The following is a 15,135-nucleotide window of genomic DNA, read 5'->3' on the forward strand; positions in this document are numbered from 1 at the left end:
AGCATTATGAATTCCTATCGTCCAATCTGTTCGAATCAAAGTGAACTTAATTATAATAGGTGAGAGAGCCAAAGCAGGAGAGGGGGAAGAGAAAGACCCAAGAGGCAGCAAGTTTACTGTGGGTAAACTGAGCTGCTGAACAAAGAGTAGCAAGACTGTCACCCAGGCACACCTCAGCCCCAGCAACCAGGGCTCAGAACACGTAAAAGAGCAAAAAAAGAAAGGATATGACCAAGGAAAATTAAGCAGAGTGGTTACAGTTGATCAGAGATGCTAAATTTATAATCAGCTTGCCCAATGGACACACGTATAAGCACACACCACACACACTCTCCCAATGAGCCAGATGAGAAGTTTTCATACATAAATCTGTCCAGCACCACAGACAAGGCATTTAGGAACTGTTGGGTAGGCAGAAAAGGAAACCACAGAGGGTATTGTCTCTAAGGCTGTGGGTGTACTTGCCAACGGAGAAGCGTAGCTTTTCCCTTTTCTTTTCTTCAGCCCCTAAAATGAGACCTGTGATTCTCAACTCACAATGCCCTATTACCTGGCCTCTCTCTATACACATGGCTGATTTCCCAGAAAATTTCCATCCTAGAAAGTGGTAGGGATGAGGGCTGAGTGTGATAGAAGGGCCCTGCAGTGCAAAGAAGAATGCTAGGCCTTTTTCATTCTCACCCCACCCTGGAATACCATGACTCAGCATCCCCTCAACCATTTCTGGATTTAGCGTAGAAATAAAATGCCAAGACTTTGTCCAGCTCCCTTGTGGACAAGTTGAACTATTATTGTCAGTTAAGTTATTGCTTCTAGGAATTCTTTTCATACCTTTGTGCTGACACAGAGTTTTCTTTCTCAAAATAAAAGCCATCTCAAAAATCTCTTAAAATACAGGTCACTATTGTGATTTTCACTCTCACTGGCCAGAAAATTCAGTGGGCTTGCCTTAAGATCCCAGAGGTGGCTACAGAAGAAACAGAATAGTGACATAATTGAAACACACTTTAAAGTTTTGCCTCTTACAAGCACAGCCAAGTAAAGGCTGGGGGAAGGTGATTCTGCAGAAGATTCTTAACGTTGTCCTTCCATATTCCACTCAAATCAATGGATGCACAAGTCTTCCTTCAGGAGAGATGTTCATACCCAATATTCTGATGTATTGAACATCTTCTCCCCACCCAGGCTTTTCGGGCCACTAAAGGAATGCCAGGGAACAGTGCCAAAGTCCATCTTCCAACCTCTCCTTATTTTCTGAGGTCCATCCATGCCCCTCCAAGTTCAGTATAGCACATGTGGGTCATTACTTGCTGTAGGCAACAGAGGTAGGTTTAAGGTTCTGGGATCTCCCATCTCTCTTAGCAATTACTCACCATCAGCTTCTATCGGTTATCTTTTGGCATTTTTCATTGTACTTTCCAAAGGCTTTACCCTAGGACTAATTAAGCTTCTCATTTCTCCTTCTGTTCTCTATCCATTTTGTCCTTTAGCAGAAAAGAAATGGTTTACAGATGAACCGGATAATGCCTATCCCAGAAACATTCAAATCAAGCCCATGAGTACTCACATGGCTAACCAGATCAACCAATACAAATCCACAAGCAGCTTGATTCCACCAATCAGAGAAGTTGAAGATGAATGTTGACTCCCAGGAGACCACAACTATTTTTTTAAAGCCTGACAAACTTCATAAATGGTGACGTGACTTTTCTTCCTCTTATATGCTGAATCACTGGTGGAACCATTAGGACAAGCAAGAATTGCAAGAAAAATAAAGTAGACAGGTCTTTCTCTTTGTCTGCCTTGAATATTGCTTCCATGTATTTTTGGAAAGAAAATGATTTCATTTATAAATGGACATACTAAGATGGTCATGTATAGCCTCTAGCATTTTAAATTATTTTTATTTATTAGAAAGAAAATATATTTTTCTTTTTTTCCATTGTCAAATATCTCCCCTATATCAGAACAATGCAAAATCAAAAGGAATCAGTGGCCAGACTCCTTAATACATATTTCTGTCCTTCCTCTCTTTTTCTTTGAGGAGAATGATGGTCACCACCAAATTAATTGTAATTAAGGGAAGTGTTTTATTTTCAAAACATAGTCCAACTATGTAAACAACTATGTATTTTGGTAAATCCAAAAAAAAAAAAGAAAGAAAGAGAGAAGAGAAAAGGGAGCAGGTGAGTACCTGTTCCTTTCCTGGATGGGTATATATTTTGATCTGCATCGACACCAGCTCTTAATAAATGGAAACTTATTTATTTTCACAATTGAAAGTCCTACTTTTTAGTTTTAGTTTTCATTCTGTATGTGTTATCCCTTTCTGCATATATTTAAAAGGAAGGCCTTCTTGCAGCTTTTCTACAGTTGCCAGAACAGATTTACCCGGCCATCTAATGATGCCAGGAGATTTGTGAACACGCCTGGGATGTGGAAACTGAAGACAAGGTGCACACAAGACACTGGTCTATTTGTTGTTCTAGCAGTGGGGACTCCTACATGCTGTTGTGCGTCTCATTCCATGCTTCCAAATCACTCAAGCAAATAATTTCAACGTTGGAAGAGTCTAGTGGACTTTCTCCCACTCCCCAAATCTCAGAGCTTTTATCTTGAATGTTTGTAAGCACCAATGAATATAGTTTGGCTTCACATTAGACTATAACTCATTTATTCTTTAACTAGCTTTTTATTTGAAAGCCAGAATATTTCCAGATTTTAATTTGTAGGCTTTCCTTTACTCGCTGGGACAAAACACACAAACTTGCTACAACAATTTAATAAATGATAATAACAGAGAATGCAATGGAGGCATTTAATATGAACTGGTAGAAAGGGCCTTTGAAAATTGCCAGCAATGAAATCAGATGTACCACCCACTTCAAACTGTGGTCAAAAGATTTTTCTAGCCATCAGCCGCTATTATGATGTCTCAGGGTTCTGCTGTTGCTTGCATGCTCAGTGTACAGTCACCCGGCAACTGTTACGTTCCAAACAATTTAACAAGCCTTTCACCTTCAAAAATTATCAATCTTTGATACAAGCATCAGGGTCTCTGGAAAAGCATGGATGTGATAGTGATTTTTATATTCTTAAAAATGTAAAAAAAATGTAAAACTGTGGACACTTGAAGAAACCAAACAAACTAAAATAGCCCCTAAAGATCCATGTTATCTATCCCATTAATTCTTTAGGCCATGACCCCATGGTATCTAGTTATATTAGTGAAACTGATCAGAGCAAAGCGATGAAATCACCATGAAAACCTATATCCTCTAAGTACTCCAATTAGCAATATAGGCAAAGAGCTTCCCACGTCTGTCCACTCCCTGCAGAGCCAGTGTAGTTGTGCTTCCGCCTTGTCGGCATTGTCCTGCAGTGACTTGTCAGGCTGTGGTCACTTTGTCGTCACATCGTATAGAACTAGTTCTATAAAAGTATTGTGAATATAACGTAAATCCACGTGGATTCTTGAAAACTACTTATAATAAACCACGAGTCTATACAGCAGACTAAAATGACATCAACAGTCTATATTTAGGCATATAAACATTTCCTGGTTTCCCAAGGAAGTAAAATGGGTTTGTAGGGTGAATCCCTTATGAGATTTTGACAACTTTACATGAAAGAAGGCCTAGCTTTCAGGAATGATTTTGCATTGGCGCCACCTTAGTACATCCGTATCAATCCAACCTCTTCTTTCCCTCATGAGCTATAGTGGGCTCTTCTTCAGTCTTGTTCTCAATAAATAGCTTGGAGTTTGCCATATCTGTTTTGTCTCCTCCAGCAGGCAATAGTGGCCAATGTTTGAGAAACCCAGGCCTCCATGCCCACTACACCTTGTTTCCGCATAACATGGCAGTCTGGAAGTAGAAATGCAAACTGTTTCCTGATCTTAAGTCCATATCTGGCTATTTAGTTGAATCTAAACCACTTTTTCCTAAACTGTAATGACTACGGTGATTTGCTATAGGAAATAGCAAAGAGCTTACCTTCATTCATAAGTTCTATAAAGCAAACTAATAGCATTCCATTTCCTTCTAAAGTAAAGCCACAAACTCACGCTGTTTTGTCTTGGTAATGATGAATTGTTCTGGACCATAAAATAAAGTGGGGCATTTGTTATTTCTTAGGAGATATGCAGAATGACTAGTTGGTAGTCCCTTTGGCAAAAACTGAACTGGTGCCTGGGAAGTCAAAAGTGAAATGGAAACAGAAATAAGATTTGTAAGGCTATTGAAGGGCTTCAGGGCATGTGAGACTTTCCTGATTTGTTTCTATTTCTGGCCCCCAAGGGATTGCTTATCCCATCTCTACTCTCACAATCCCTTCTTTCTGCCTAAATCCAGCATAGACAAATGTTGTTGTTCTTTGGTATGGTCCACATGATGAGGTTCTGATATCCCCCATTAGGGTTCTTAAGAAACTAATTTCTAAACTAATAACTCAAAGGTACTCTGGGAATCAAAGCCTCAACAGCAGACTGTTGACAAAGTAGAAAGCGCCTCCTTATAAATGCCTCATCACCACCATCCCCTTTCTCATAAAGAAAACTTTTTTTCTAAAGAGGCAATTTTGATTTTAAAACACCACCTTGAACCAGCCAAAAGGACCTTAAATAAAAGTGACTGTGACTAAGACCTCTGGGGGAGCACCCCGGAGAAGCTTTCCTTTATGGCTCAGGGCATCTAATGATGTAATTTGTAAGAAATATAATTGAAGACTTTGATCAAAATAGGGAATTTGACCTGTTTTGATCAAAAGGGGCAGAGTGAGAGAAAGCATTAGAGAATTGGGGATATTTTCATTTTGAAAGGGGAAGGACCCCAAGTTTCCTACTTGTGGTCTCATGCAACGGTTCAAAGACCACCTCCATGTATAACTAGCTATGAACCTTGAAAATAGTTCTTAACCCTTTGAGTCTCAGGGCCTCAGCTGTAAGTGAAACCGTTCATTTGAATGGCATTGAAGTTTCAGACCTGAGTCTGGGATCTAAGTTGGGGGCAGCATCAGGAAAGCAGCTGCCTCCCGTAGCCGTGCCCTTGGAGATGGTCTTGTCCTGTTCAAGAATAATGGTCCTTCTCGCTGCGCCACTCAGGCAGTAGTCTTGACCCTAAGGTATGGTGCGTTTTTCTGCTCTGGTCACAGGATAGGTTCGTTTTTGTGCTTCACACTTCGGAGTCTCCTCACGTTCCAGGTGCAGATTGCAAAATTCAAATTCACCTGAAAGACACTAATCAGATATCTCTCGTGTTTTCTTCTCAATCTCATTCATGTCTGCCCTTTTTCTTGGCCCAAGGTCCAGCTTCAGTTCATTTCTTCATCTCTAACCCATCTCCAATTCCTAGTACTTAGTCAAAGGCTCATAATCCCCATATTCCTAAAGTTTTCCTCAGTTATCTTTCCCCACATGGATCTGTGCTTCTGGTCTTCTAACTTCATTTCATGTCCTCTGTTTTTTTTTCTTTATTTAATATACTAACCATCTCTGTACTTATTATATGCATAGTTTTCATTTTGATCTCATTTCTTCTTTGTCAAAGAAAACTTCAGTAAAGGAAGGAGGGCATGGGAAGGGAGAAATAAAGTGAGGGAGGGGGAGAAAGTAAGGGAATGAGGATGAACGAGAAAGAGCATCAAGCCAGTTGACTTGGCTATGAACCATCTTGAGTCTAAACAAATCCATTCAACTTGGACACTAAGAATCAGTGCAGAATTTGTCCACTTTTTAAAATTCTGTTCCTATGTCCCTGCTATGAGAATAGTGATAAAATCACCAATCTCGGTGGTCCTTGGAAGAGCCTTCACTAATCATGACTTGACTCACCTTCTTAAGCAAGAGAATTCACTTATAATCCATCTGATAAGTTACTTTTCAGCCCCTCCCCTACTCACCCCAGGGCATTTTTTTCTGTCCTGCAGACATGATTTCACATTTGAATCCCATGGTCATTTGAAGAGATGAAGCTCTTTGGATTCATTTATGAGGGAGTAGTAACAGCAATGGTTTCCAGGCAGCTTGCTCCAGTGGGGTCGTTAATATGTTTATGGGGAGAATGTTCCAATGGGTGTTGCCCAAGCAGTATCCACTGTTAATATTTTCAATGTTGCCATAAAATTTAGACAATCCAGAGAATTCTTTTAATTTTACTTCCCAAGAAACTATAGAGTGCAGTTGCTGTTCCTGTGGTGTGCTAGCTCAAAACATGCAGAGAGAGAGAAGGGAGCCTGTGTGCCCAAAGAGAAGTCTCTTGAAAACCTACAACAGTTTGAGGCTGTATAATATCACACCCCACTTGGGTAGACTAGGAAAGAAATGTTGTGTTAGAGGTTCTTCACCAGAAATTCTTTTTTCCCGCCTCACTTTTTAGCATGAAGATGGGGATAAAATGCTGCATCTAAAGATAGGCCAAATTCAGATCAGACTGCAAGCTGCTGGGAAGGAAACAAAACCTAAAGGATATACACAGGATTTAAGGGACTACCAGCCAGGGACATGCACTGGTGTCAGGAGCTAGTGTTTGGGGTGGAACAGCAGGAGGAGTTTGCATTACGACTATATGGGTGGTAGAGAATTCACAGAAATGTTAACACTTAATGACATTTCATTGGAAATAGATGACTGAAGAGGAGATAAGAGGTATGCGGACAGTGTAGGGAAAGGGGGCTTAATGACAGACTGGTCGGAATGTAACTTCAACACACATCTTCTCATCTGTGGTTACTAGTTTGTGTAATGGAGCTGATGGATATTAGGATGCAGACTTTTTGAAAAGGGCTAGAAAGGGCCAAGCTAAGCAGTTGGGACTTGATTTAGAAAAGCATAGGAAGCCACTGAAAGGAACGAAGAGTGATAGATGCCAACGCCTGTGAAAGTTTGGAGACGTCAGGTTTTGGAAGTCACTGTGAGAGGACACACAGCAGCATGGAGGTTTAGAGAGTGTGCGCTGCAAGCTGACTGCTCAACACGTGCAGTACCTCCTTCATTACAGGTCTTGCTCCCTGTCATGAGGCAGTCTGTTCAAAGCACATCCCTCTTTTACTGACTTACCGGAAGGTTAGCAGTAGACTCACAATTCGGTTAAAAAGAAGGAATAGGTCGTCATATTTTTAAAAACCTGCCAAGCATACTGTTTTCTAGATATTATTTTAGCAAGAATACAGGGCCAGCCATCAACAGATTGCAGACCATGATCAATAGTCTAGAACTGCCATTATAAATTCCCATTAATAAAACATCCTGACAGATAATCAGGTAGCCATTGCTTAGTAACCAGTTAGCATTCCATAAACATTTGTAAAGGGAATGGAAGGGACATAAGAAATGAGGATGATGCAGGTCCTGCTGTCAACAGGTTTATAATCCATTTAAAAAGACAAAATGCACTCGCTGGGCCATTAGAGTGAAGAGTAAGCCCCAATTTCATAGTACCACCTTTCAAAATGACAGGAGCTCACACAAGGATACATGGTCTGGTTTGAAGTGATACAGAAAGATAAGCCTCCTAGAGAAAAGTGGATTTAGGTTTGGCCAAAAAAGAGAGGAGTTAGATAAGTTAGAGGGGCAACGTTCCAGGTCTGAAAGCAAAGAGCATCAGGTTTGTGGTAGGGAAAGTTAATGAACATGCATTGAAGAGCTACTTTGTGCACATTCCCATTTAAGGCCTTTAGAAGATGGCAGCATACCTGCCTAATTGAGAACGGAAGTTTTGCTTACCTAAGAAAAATCATGTTAAACAAATTGGTGTTCAGTAAATAATTTTTGAATGTGCATGTTCTACACAGCAAGTGTTGTGGATCCTAATTGTTCCGGAAATGTGGGATTTGGTTGGTATCGTAGGGGCAGCTGGATGTTGAGGCACTGACTATGGAAAGAATGGTGTAGGAAAGGTTCTTTGTGAAAGGAAAACTTCATCTGAACCTTGAGGCCAGAATCTGCCAAGGAGTCAGAAAGAAGTAAAGTAAAGGAAGGGGGGCCAGAAGGCAACTAAGAATTGTTGTATTGGATTCATCTAGACTGGAAGAAAGAGAAGGCTATTCATAATGGAATGACTGGAAGGCAAGAGGGATGGGGAAAGTGGAGCTGAGGAGAGTGGTTTCAGCAGGCCCTACAGATTTAGAACTCGGATCCAAAGAAGTACTACTACAGCAGGGAGCATGGTGAGCTCTGCAAAAAAGAAATTGTAGCTACACAAGATCAGCTGGCAGAGTAGTGTTCAGAGGCTATGACCATATTTTCAGGGGCCAAAAGGAATAAAACAAAGTAGACAAAAGGGACCTGCTCTTGGAACAGGAGACCAAAGCTGCTCCAGAGTCAGGAAAATGAGAAATGAGAGAACTTCATGAAACAGAGGATAGGTCATCTATGAGGTTGGAATTTAAGGACATTGGAGATCATGACTCAAAAGTAAAATGACTCACTTGACAATGGCAGAAGCTTTGCTTATTTGTCTTTATCCCTAAGGCTTGTCATGAGGCCTGAACTGTCATAAGTGGGCCATCAGTTGGCCAGTGTCTCTTCCTATGGTTGCCATGGGAAATGAAGGCTGGACGGGGGATTGTATCACTGGCATTTTAGCTGGAGAAGGACCCAAAAGAGCGGGCTCTTGGGGTGCACATCTTCTTTCGCATTTCCTCCTACATGTCACTACATCATTCCCCATTCCATTACAGAACCGCACACACGCTGGCAGCTTGGATCTAGAGTTCTTAAAACGAAAAATGCTATGGATCATCTCACTTTGGTGGCTTTTCTGGACAAGCAGCCTGAGGAGAGGTTTTTTGGCCAAGTGAAAGCTGACCTTGCTTCCAGGTAGACTTAAAATTTAAAGAAGATTTTGTTTGGTCCACTTACCTCCTGTAGGACTTCTTTATTACTTCTTTTCCTAAACTATGCCATTCAACAGGACAGGAATGAAAATGACACCATAGCTCCCCAGTGTGTTTTGTTTAGGAAGCATTACCAGGCCCCACTGTTTAGAATATTAGATGGAAATGTATACGCAGCACTGACACGCACTTGCCAGAGCCACCCGGAGCGTTCCTCACATGGGATTTCAGTGGAGGAGGCAGTGAGCAGGTAAGGGAGTCTGGACAACAAGGTTGACACTAAAACCAGAGCGGCGTCCACCCCAGAGAGAGGCTCTCTCTCCTTTCCTTCCTTCCGCTGAGTATAGCCTGAGACCCGTTTGACTAGAACTGCAATGCTTCAAACGTAAACCAAGGCCTGTCTGGAAATTGTAATTAAAAATGTTCCATTCCCAGGTGGCACAATCACATCCTGCTTAAACCTTCTGGCCCACATCCCACTACCCAGATGCTGAAAGGAAACCTTGTACTCAAGGTTTCTTCAGGAGACAAAGAAAAAAATAAAAGCATATATACACAGAGTTCAGCCTACACACTCATTAAGGGAAAAGAGCATGGCTCATTCATCTGTCCCTCGAACTTACGAATGTTGCCATTATTATTATCGTTATTGTTATTATTATTATTACTGTGACCTAATGGGAATTGGTGGAGAGAATAAATGCTGGTGCTCTGAAATGATCTACCCAACTCTGTCATCTGTAACAACCAGTGATAACTCTCTTGTCTTGTAAAAAGGGTTTGTACATAACTTGTACATGGTTTCATTTTGTATTTTTCGCAAATTAAAGATTTATGTATTTGTGTTCTAAAAAAAAAAGAGTTTCTTGTGTCTTTACAGCTGTCACATGGCCATGGGGTAGGGGAGATCTCGTCTGACTGCTTTCTCTTTCTCTGATAAAGGCAAAGCTGTGAAACCCTAGGAGCCCTGGGCTTGCCTTGCAAGCTGGGAGAGCAGACACACCCTGCACTGCCAGGAGGGTGGTCAGCATGTACCAGCCCAAGACTTCCTGGGCACTTAGGGGCAGGAAGAGCCACTGTCATTAGATGTGATGCCCAAGGACACCTACAAGGCACGCCAGGACCAGAGTCTGCCCTGTTGCCCAGAGGGCCCACGTGTTCCTCCAGACAACTCTAGAACACAGCCCTCTAAAGTTATAGGCTCTGTCAGACAGGTCCTTGGAAGCTAGGATGTTTCTCTCCAGAGCCAGCTACTCCCAAGCTAGTTACCCTTTCTTGCCGTCTGTACCGAGAAGCAAAGTTCTTTTCCCCTTATCAAAACCCAAGACCAACCGCTAAAAGTTTTACTCATCCTGTCCCACGCTCCCCTCCAAAAGGGTGACAGATGAAGCAAAAAGACATCTTAAGGGCTTGCGCTGCAGTTTTGCAGCCATGATTTAAATCTCATCCAGAATCTTGGGAGTTTGAAGAGGGTAGGTCTCCAAGGTTAGGGCTGGTTCAGTCTGTAAGAGGTGAAGAAACTGTGTAAGGTATATGTGTGTGAGCATATGTAAAATATAAATGCTTGTTATTTAATATCGTCTACAGAGTGTCTCATTCATTCATTAGTCAGATATTTACCACATGCCATTACATTCACAAACCGCTACTGGGTGCCAGGGACACAATAATGAGTCACGTCATAATCCCTGTCCTCCAGTCTAAAGAGGAAGGGGTCAACAAATAGACAGGTTAACTGTCATGTGCTGAACCGACCTGTAAGGCTAAGTACCGTGTGCTATTGGGATTGCCTAAGAGGGTCACTTAGTCATTTGAAGACTAATCTACCAATTGGTTGACGCTGTCACGAACAAACTCTTCTTTTCACAACAGCCCAAACCAGAACACATTCCCGGGGGGGGTCAGCACAGGCATGCTTCCCTGTCAGAATGTCCCAATTCCTGACAGTCCTTTGCACTCCAATTTCTCAACTTGCCTTCTCCAATATTTGCTAACAAATCTGGATGTTTTAGGGGAATGTAATTGCAGAGCATATGGTCTCCATTAGTTAGGCAAACTCCACTGCCAAATTTTGCTCCAAGAAAGGAATCTGCATAAAGGATGAAGTATTAGGAAAAGATCGACAGTGACAGATAAAGCAAATAAAAGAAATGAGACAGTGAGTTGCATACCCAGCACGATAGATGTGGAACATATTTTTCTATTTGTTGAGAAAACAATATATGTGAATTTGTACTACAATCTCCCTGTAGCAAAAATCAAAGACAACCATTCACCAGAATCAATGTTAACTGCTTTACTATGTCAGAGAAGATAGATTCTGCCTGGGAAAAGAAATAGGGGAGCAGAAAAGACAGTATGCTAAGGAAATAAAGCATGGAAGACATCAAAATGTAAACATGGTTTGGGTGCTTTTTTAAACGTTAATGGACAGGACATTTAAGGGAGGAAACAAAATCTCACACTCACTATCCTTTCACTCCCAGAAAGTCTGAAAACACAGGCTAAAAATAAGAGAAACGCAGTCCCTGAGACCTAGGAAAGATGATTCAGCAAGGCAGGAGTGTGGGGCACCTATGGGAAGGAAGCTGTCCAAGTATCAAGTCCAGCTTCTGAGAAGCACAGAGAAAGGAGGGCCATGCCTCAGCCCAGACAGCCCTTTCCAGGAAGCTAATGTGGGGGCTTTAAGGCCCACTGCCCAACAAATGCCCCTTGGTTTTCAGTCATTTGCAGTTTTCTCATTTGCACCTAATTTGAAGGTTTCTCTGCAAAGCAATTCACCTTATCGGTTCTTTTAAAAGTTATCAACTTAGTTTTCACAGAATCAACAATCTTTTAGTTCATCCATTCCTTCAGTCAATGTAATATTTAATTAAATTGAATATTACAATGAGTATAAATGTTTAAATAAGTTTGGGACCAAGTCTATCAGTGCATACAGCTCAATGGTGAGTTCAAAAGGCAATGGGGTGGAGGTTGGGTTGGGGGGCAGTAGTAAAGACTACCCAGCTAGGCAGAGCATTTCAGGATGCCATAGAGAGCAGTTAGCATGTTTGCAGGAGGACAGATAAGGAACATCAGCTAATCCAGCTAGTTGAAAATTAGCACTTGGTTCAGTGACATCTATTAGAAAAGATGTAAAAATCAATGGGGGACTTAGTTAAGTGAAATGTATTCATCTTCTCAATGGAGCACTAGGTATCCAGCAAAAAGGTGAGTTGGATTCACTTGTAACAGGTGTTGGCAAACTATGGTTCCTGGGCCCACAATGGTTTGCTGCCTGTTTCTGTAAATAAAGCTTTCATGGAACACAATCCTCCCCATTCATCTGTCTATTGTCTATGGCTGCTTTGCTGCCACAATAGCTGAGTTGAGTAACTGGAATAGACCCCATATGGCTTGTGAAGCGTACAGCATTTACTATCTGACCTTTTGCAGAAGATGTTTGCTGAATCCTGGTCTATGTTGACATGGAGAAGTGTCTTTGAATCACTTAAATGAAACATACAGGGGGACATGAAGTGTATAGTATGATCCCACTTAGGTTAAATAATTAGATAAATTAGATATATATTTAGACATTCATTAAAATTTGGAAGAAAGTCAAATCAAACCATAATCAGTGATTATCAGGGTAGACCAGGAAGTAGAGGAGAAGAATTAAGAAAGGTATGAGGGACTTTTGCTTTTCACTTTGTACATTATTATTGTTGAGGTTGTATGCAACCCCTAAAATAACTGCAGCCACCCTTTGACCATGTACATCGCCAACAAACATCGTCAACAAGCTGAACATAGAAAAGCAGCAAAATGCAAAGCGCATTGGTTCTGGGTGATGATGTTGAGCTGCTGAATCAACCACCCAGTGACTTTTCATTTTATAAGTTAAGCCATTTTAGGTTGAATGTTCAGTTACCTGCAGTCAAAAGTGCCCTGATTAATATAACATCCCAAGTTGAAGAGGGTGTGGAAAACTAGGGACTCAATGGCAGATGCAAGATTATGATTTGAGATATCCTTTGGGGGGCATAATTTGGCAATGTCAAGTTTGATTAAAACATTGTACAAAGAAATTCCATGTGGAAGTTTATCCTATAGCTATTATCATATCTGTGCACAAAGATATATGTGTAGGGATATTCACTGAAGCTTTAAGTGAAACAGAAAACTGGAAACAGCCTAATTAATAATCAGAGGAATGGTTAAATAAATTACTTTTTATATGAAATACTAAATAGCCCTTTGAAAGACTGATGGTAAATAAAACAGCATCTGTATATTATATTGTCATGAAAAAATACATATGCAACATAAAGACATTATATCTAGCATGCTACCTGTGGCTTATGCTTGTATAGACTACCTCCAAAAGGATAAAGAAGAAATTATTAGGCATGGCTGTTTCTAGAGAGGGGAGGCTGGGTGAAAGAGACAGAAATGGGAAAGAGACTTGTTTTCCCAATTTACCTTCTTATACCTTTCAAATATGTTCTGCTAATATGTATTACCTATTATAATTAATAAATTGCTTTTGTTTTAGTTAATTACAAAATTCTCAGAGCACATATCCTCTCTTGGGAAGTGCCTTGATATAAAAGATTCTGCAAAATAGAATGAGACTGGTCCAGTGTTGCCATGTTGAGGTGTGAGGAAGAATTCAGCCACAAGCCTTAGAATTAGGCAGCTTAGTCTTGCAGCCTCCTCCTGCCGGTGTATAGAGGGTGCTGTGAGGGTGCTGGAGGGTGCAGTTATAGGAAGAAGGAGGCTGTGGAATAAGATTCGTGCTTGCCAGCCTGGCAGGTCCATAGTTTAACAAGGGTGGCAAATTCAGTACTGTACACAAATCATCACTGCATCTCAGGCTTGCCAAGATTTTTTCTGGTTGAGCTTCCTAAAGTTGTTTTCTTTAATTTCTTAATTTTTCTTCAAAATCTCCTAAGTAGCACACGCTTACCGTGAACAATGAAAAGATAAAGAAGAAATCTCCTCACACCTCTCTATATATTCTCAAACCACCCTCCCCCAAATTGAGGAACAAAGGGTTGACATATGCAAATATTTTTAAATGTGATGATAAATGTTTAACAAGTGTTTTAGCAAAAAAAAAAAAAGAGAGAGAGAGAGAGAAAGGGGGGAATTCATACAATAAGTATGAATTTGCAACTTGCTTCTCATAATTAAAAATGTATTTATTATTTCCAGATTAATTGGTATAAATTTCACATAGCCTTTTAAATATCGGACTTACAATGATGACAAGATACAAATATAAGAATATAAATATTCTATATTATGCATATTCTGTCAGTTGCAAAATTTTTCACTTTTTTAGGACATTCATGTCATTTCCTATTTCTTTTCCCCCCAACACACAAAGGGTCCTTTCTTTCTGATGGAGCAGGTGTCATGCTCTCCTGAGGAGTTAAAAGTGAGAAAGTGGGTGAAATCAAGACAAGCATAAAGCTGAATTTTAAGGATTATGATCTGTAACTTACCATTCTCCCCTTAGTCACTGCAACCCAAACATCTCATGGATACATCAAAGGATAAAACTGCTGTTAAAGAAACACTAGTGGTAATCAAATGAGAAATACACATTCTAAAGTTTCAGAACAAGCGCATCTACAAAAAAGTAAAGCAAACATATACCGAGAGATTAATAAACAAGAGAGAATGAAAAATAGAAAAGATAACAAAATATAACAGTAAACCTAAGATCAAACATATATGAATTAATAAAAAGGACTAACTTTATTTTTGAGAAAGACCTATGGTGTCAAAGTAAAACCCAAAAATATGTTTTATAACATCGTTAACTAAAAAAAGGGCTTAGTTGAAAGTAAAGGATGTGCAACAGAATATTGGGCAATTGGAGATTAAAAAAAAATTAAAAGCAGAGGACACAGGTTCTTAAAATCAGACAAGGTTAACATCAGGACAAAAATCATTAAATGAGAAACAGTATGGCACTTTTTATGATAAGTGTACTAAGTAAAAGGTCTGACAATCACAGATAGACTTAAATACCACATTAGGAGAAGGAAAATTACATGAAATGCAGGTAGAAATACTTAGAAGCAAATTAGTGGTAGGAGATGTTAATAGTGGACAAAAATAAGTAAGGTTTAAATAACTGATAAACAATAAGGAAGGTTCTATACGTAAGCTTCATGTATAGATAGATATGTATACAAATGTGTGAACGTACATATATATATGTATCTACGAGCATGTCTGCATGTGCAAATATATGTAAATACATTTATATACACACATGTACACGTTTGCTGAAAACAGAATATA

The 15,135-nt window shown here is 40.2% G+C and overlaps 1 protein-coding gene and 1 long non-coding RNA gene across 8 annotated transcripts in view; one reads left to right on the plus strand and one right to left on the minus strand.

Moving 5' to 3' along the window:
• Window positions 1-1,879, plus strand: part of KCNMA1 (potassium calcium-activated channel subfamily M alpha 1) — a 767,272-nt gene extending 765,393 nt beyond the window's left edge. For 2 of the 6 annotated variants that reach the window (XM_077124800.1, XM_077124803.1), the window contains exon 29: window positions 1,491-1,624. In XM_077124800.1, coding sequence (XP_076980915.1) covers window positions 1,491-1,515 — 25 coding nt within the window. In that variant the 3' untranslated portion in view covers window positions 1,516-1,624. Of the gene's footprint in view, window positions 1-1,490 lie in introns of all 6 variants that reach the window. The other 4 variants (XM_077124801.1, XM_077124802.1, XM_077124794.1 and 1 more) reach the window with 4 other exon arrangements.
• The window catches only part of LOC143653658 (uncharacterized), an 81,991-nt gene that overhangs the window by 32,241 nt on the left and 34,615 nt on the right, over window positions 1-15,135 (minus strand). The gene's annotated exons all lie outside the window — the stretch shown is intronic.

Source organism: Tamandua tetradactyla, chromosome 13 (assembly GCF_023851605.1).
Source record: "Tamandua tetradactyla isolate mTamTet1 chromosome 13, mTamTet1.pri, whole genome shotgun sequence".
In the NCBI taxonomy this organism is placed as follows: domain Eukaryota; kingdom Metazoa; phylum Chordata; class Mammalia; order Pilosa; family Myrmecophagidae; genus Tamandua; species Tamandua tetradactyla.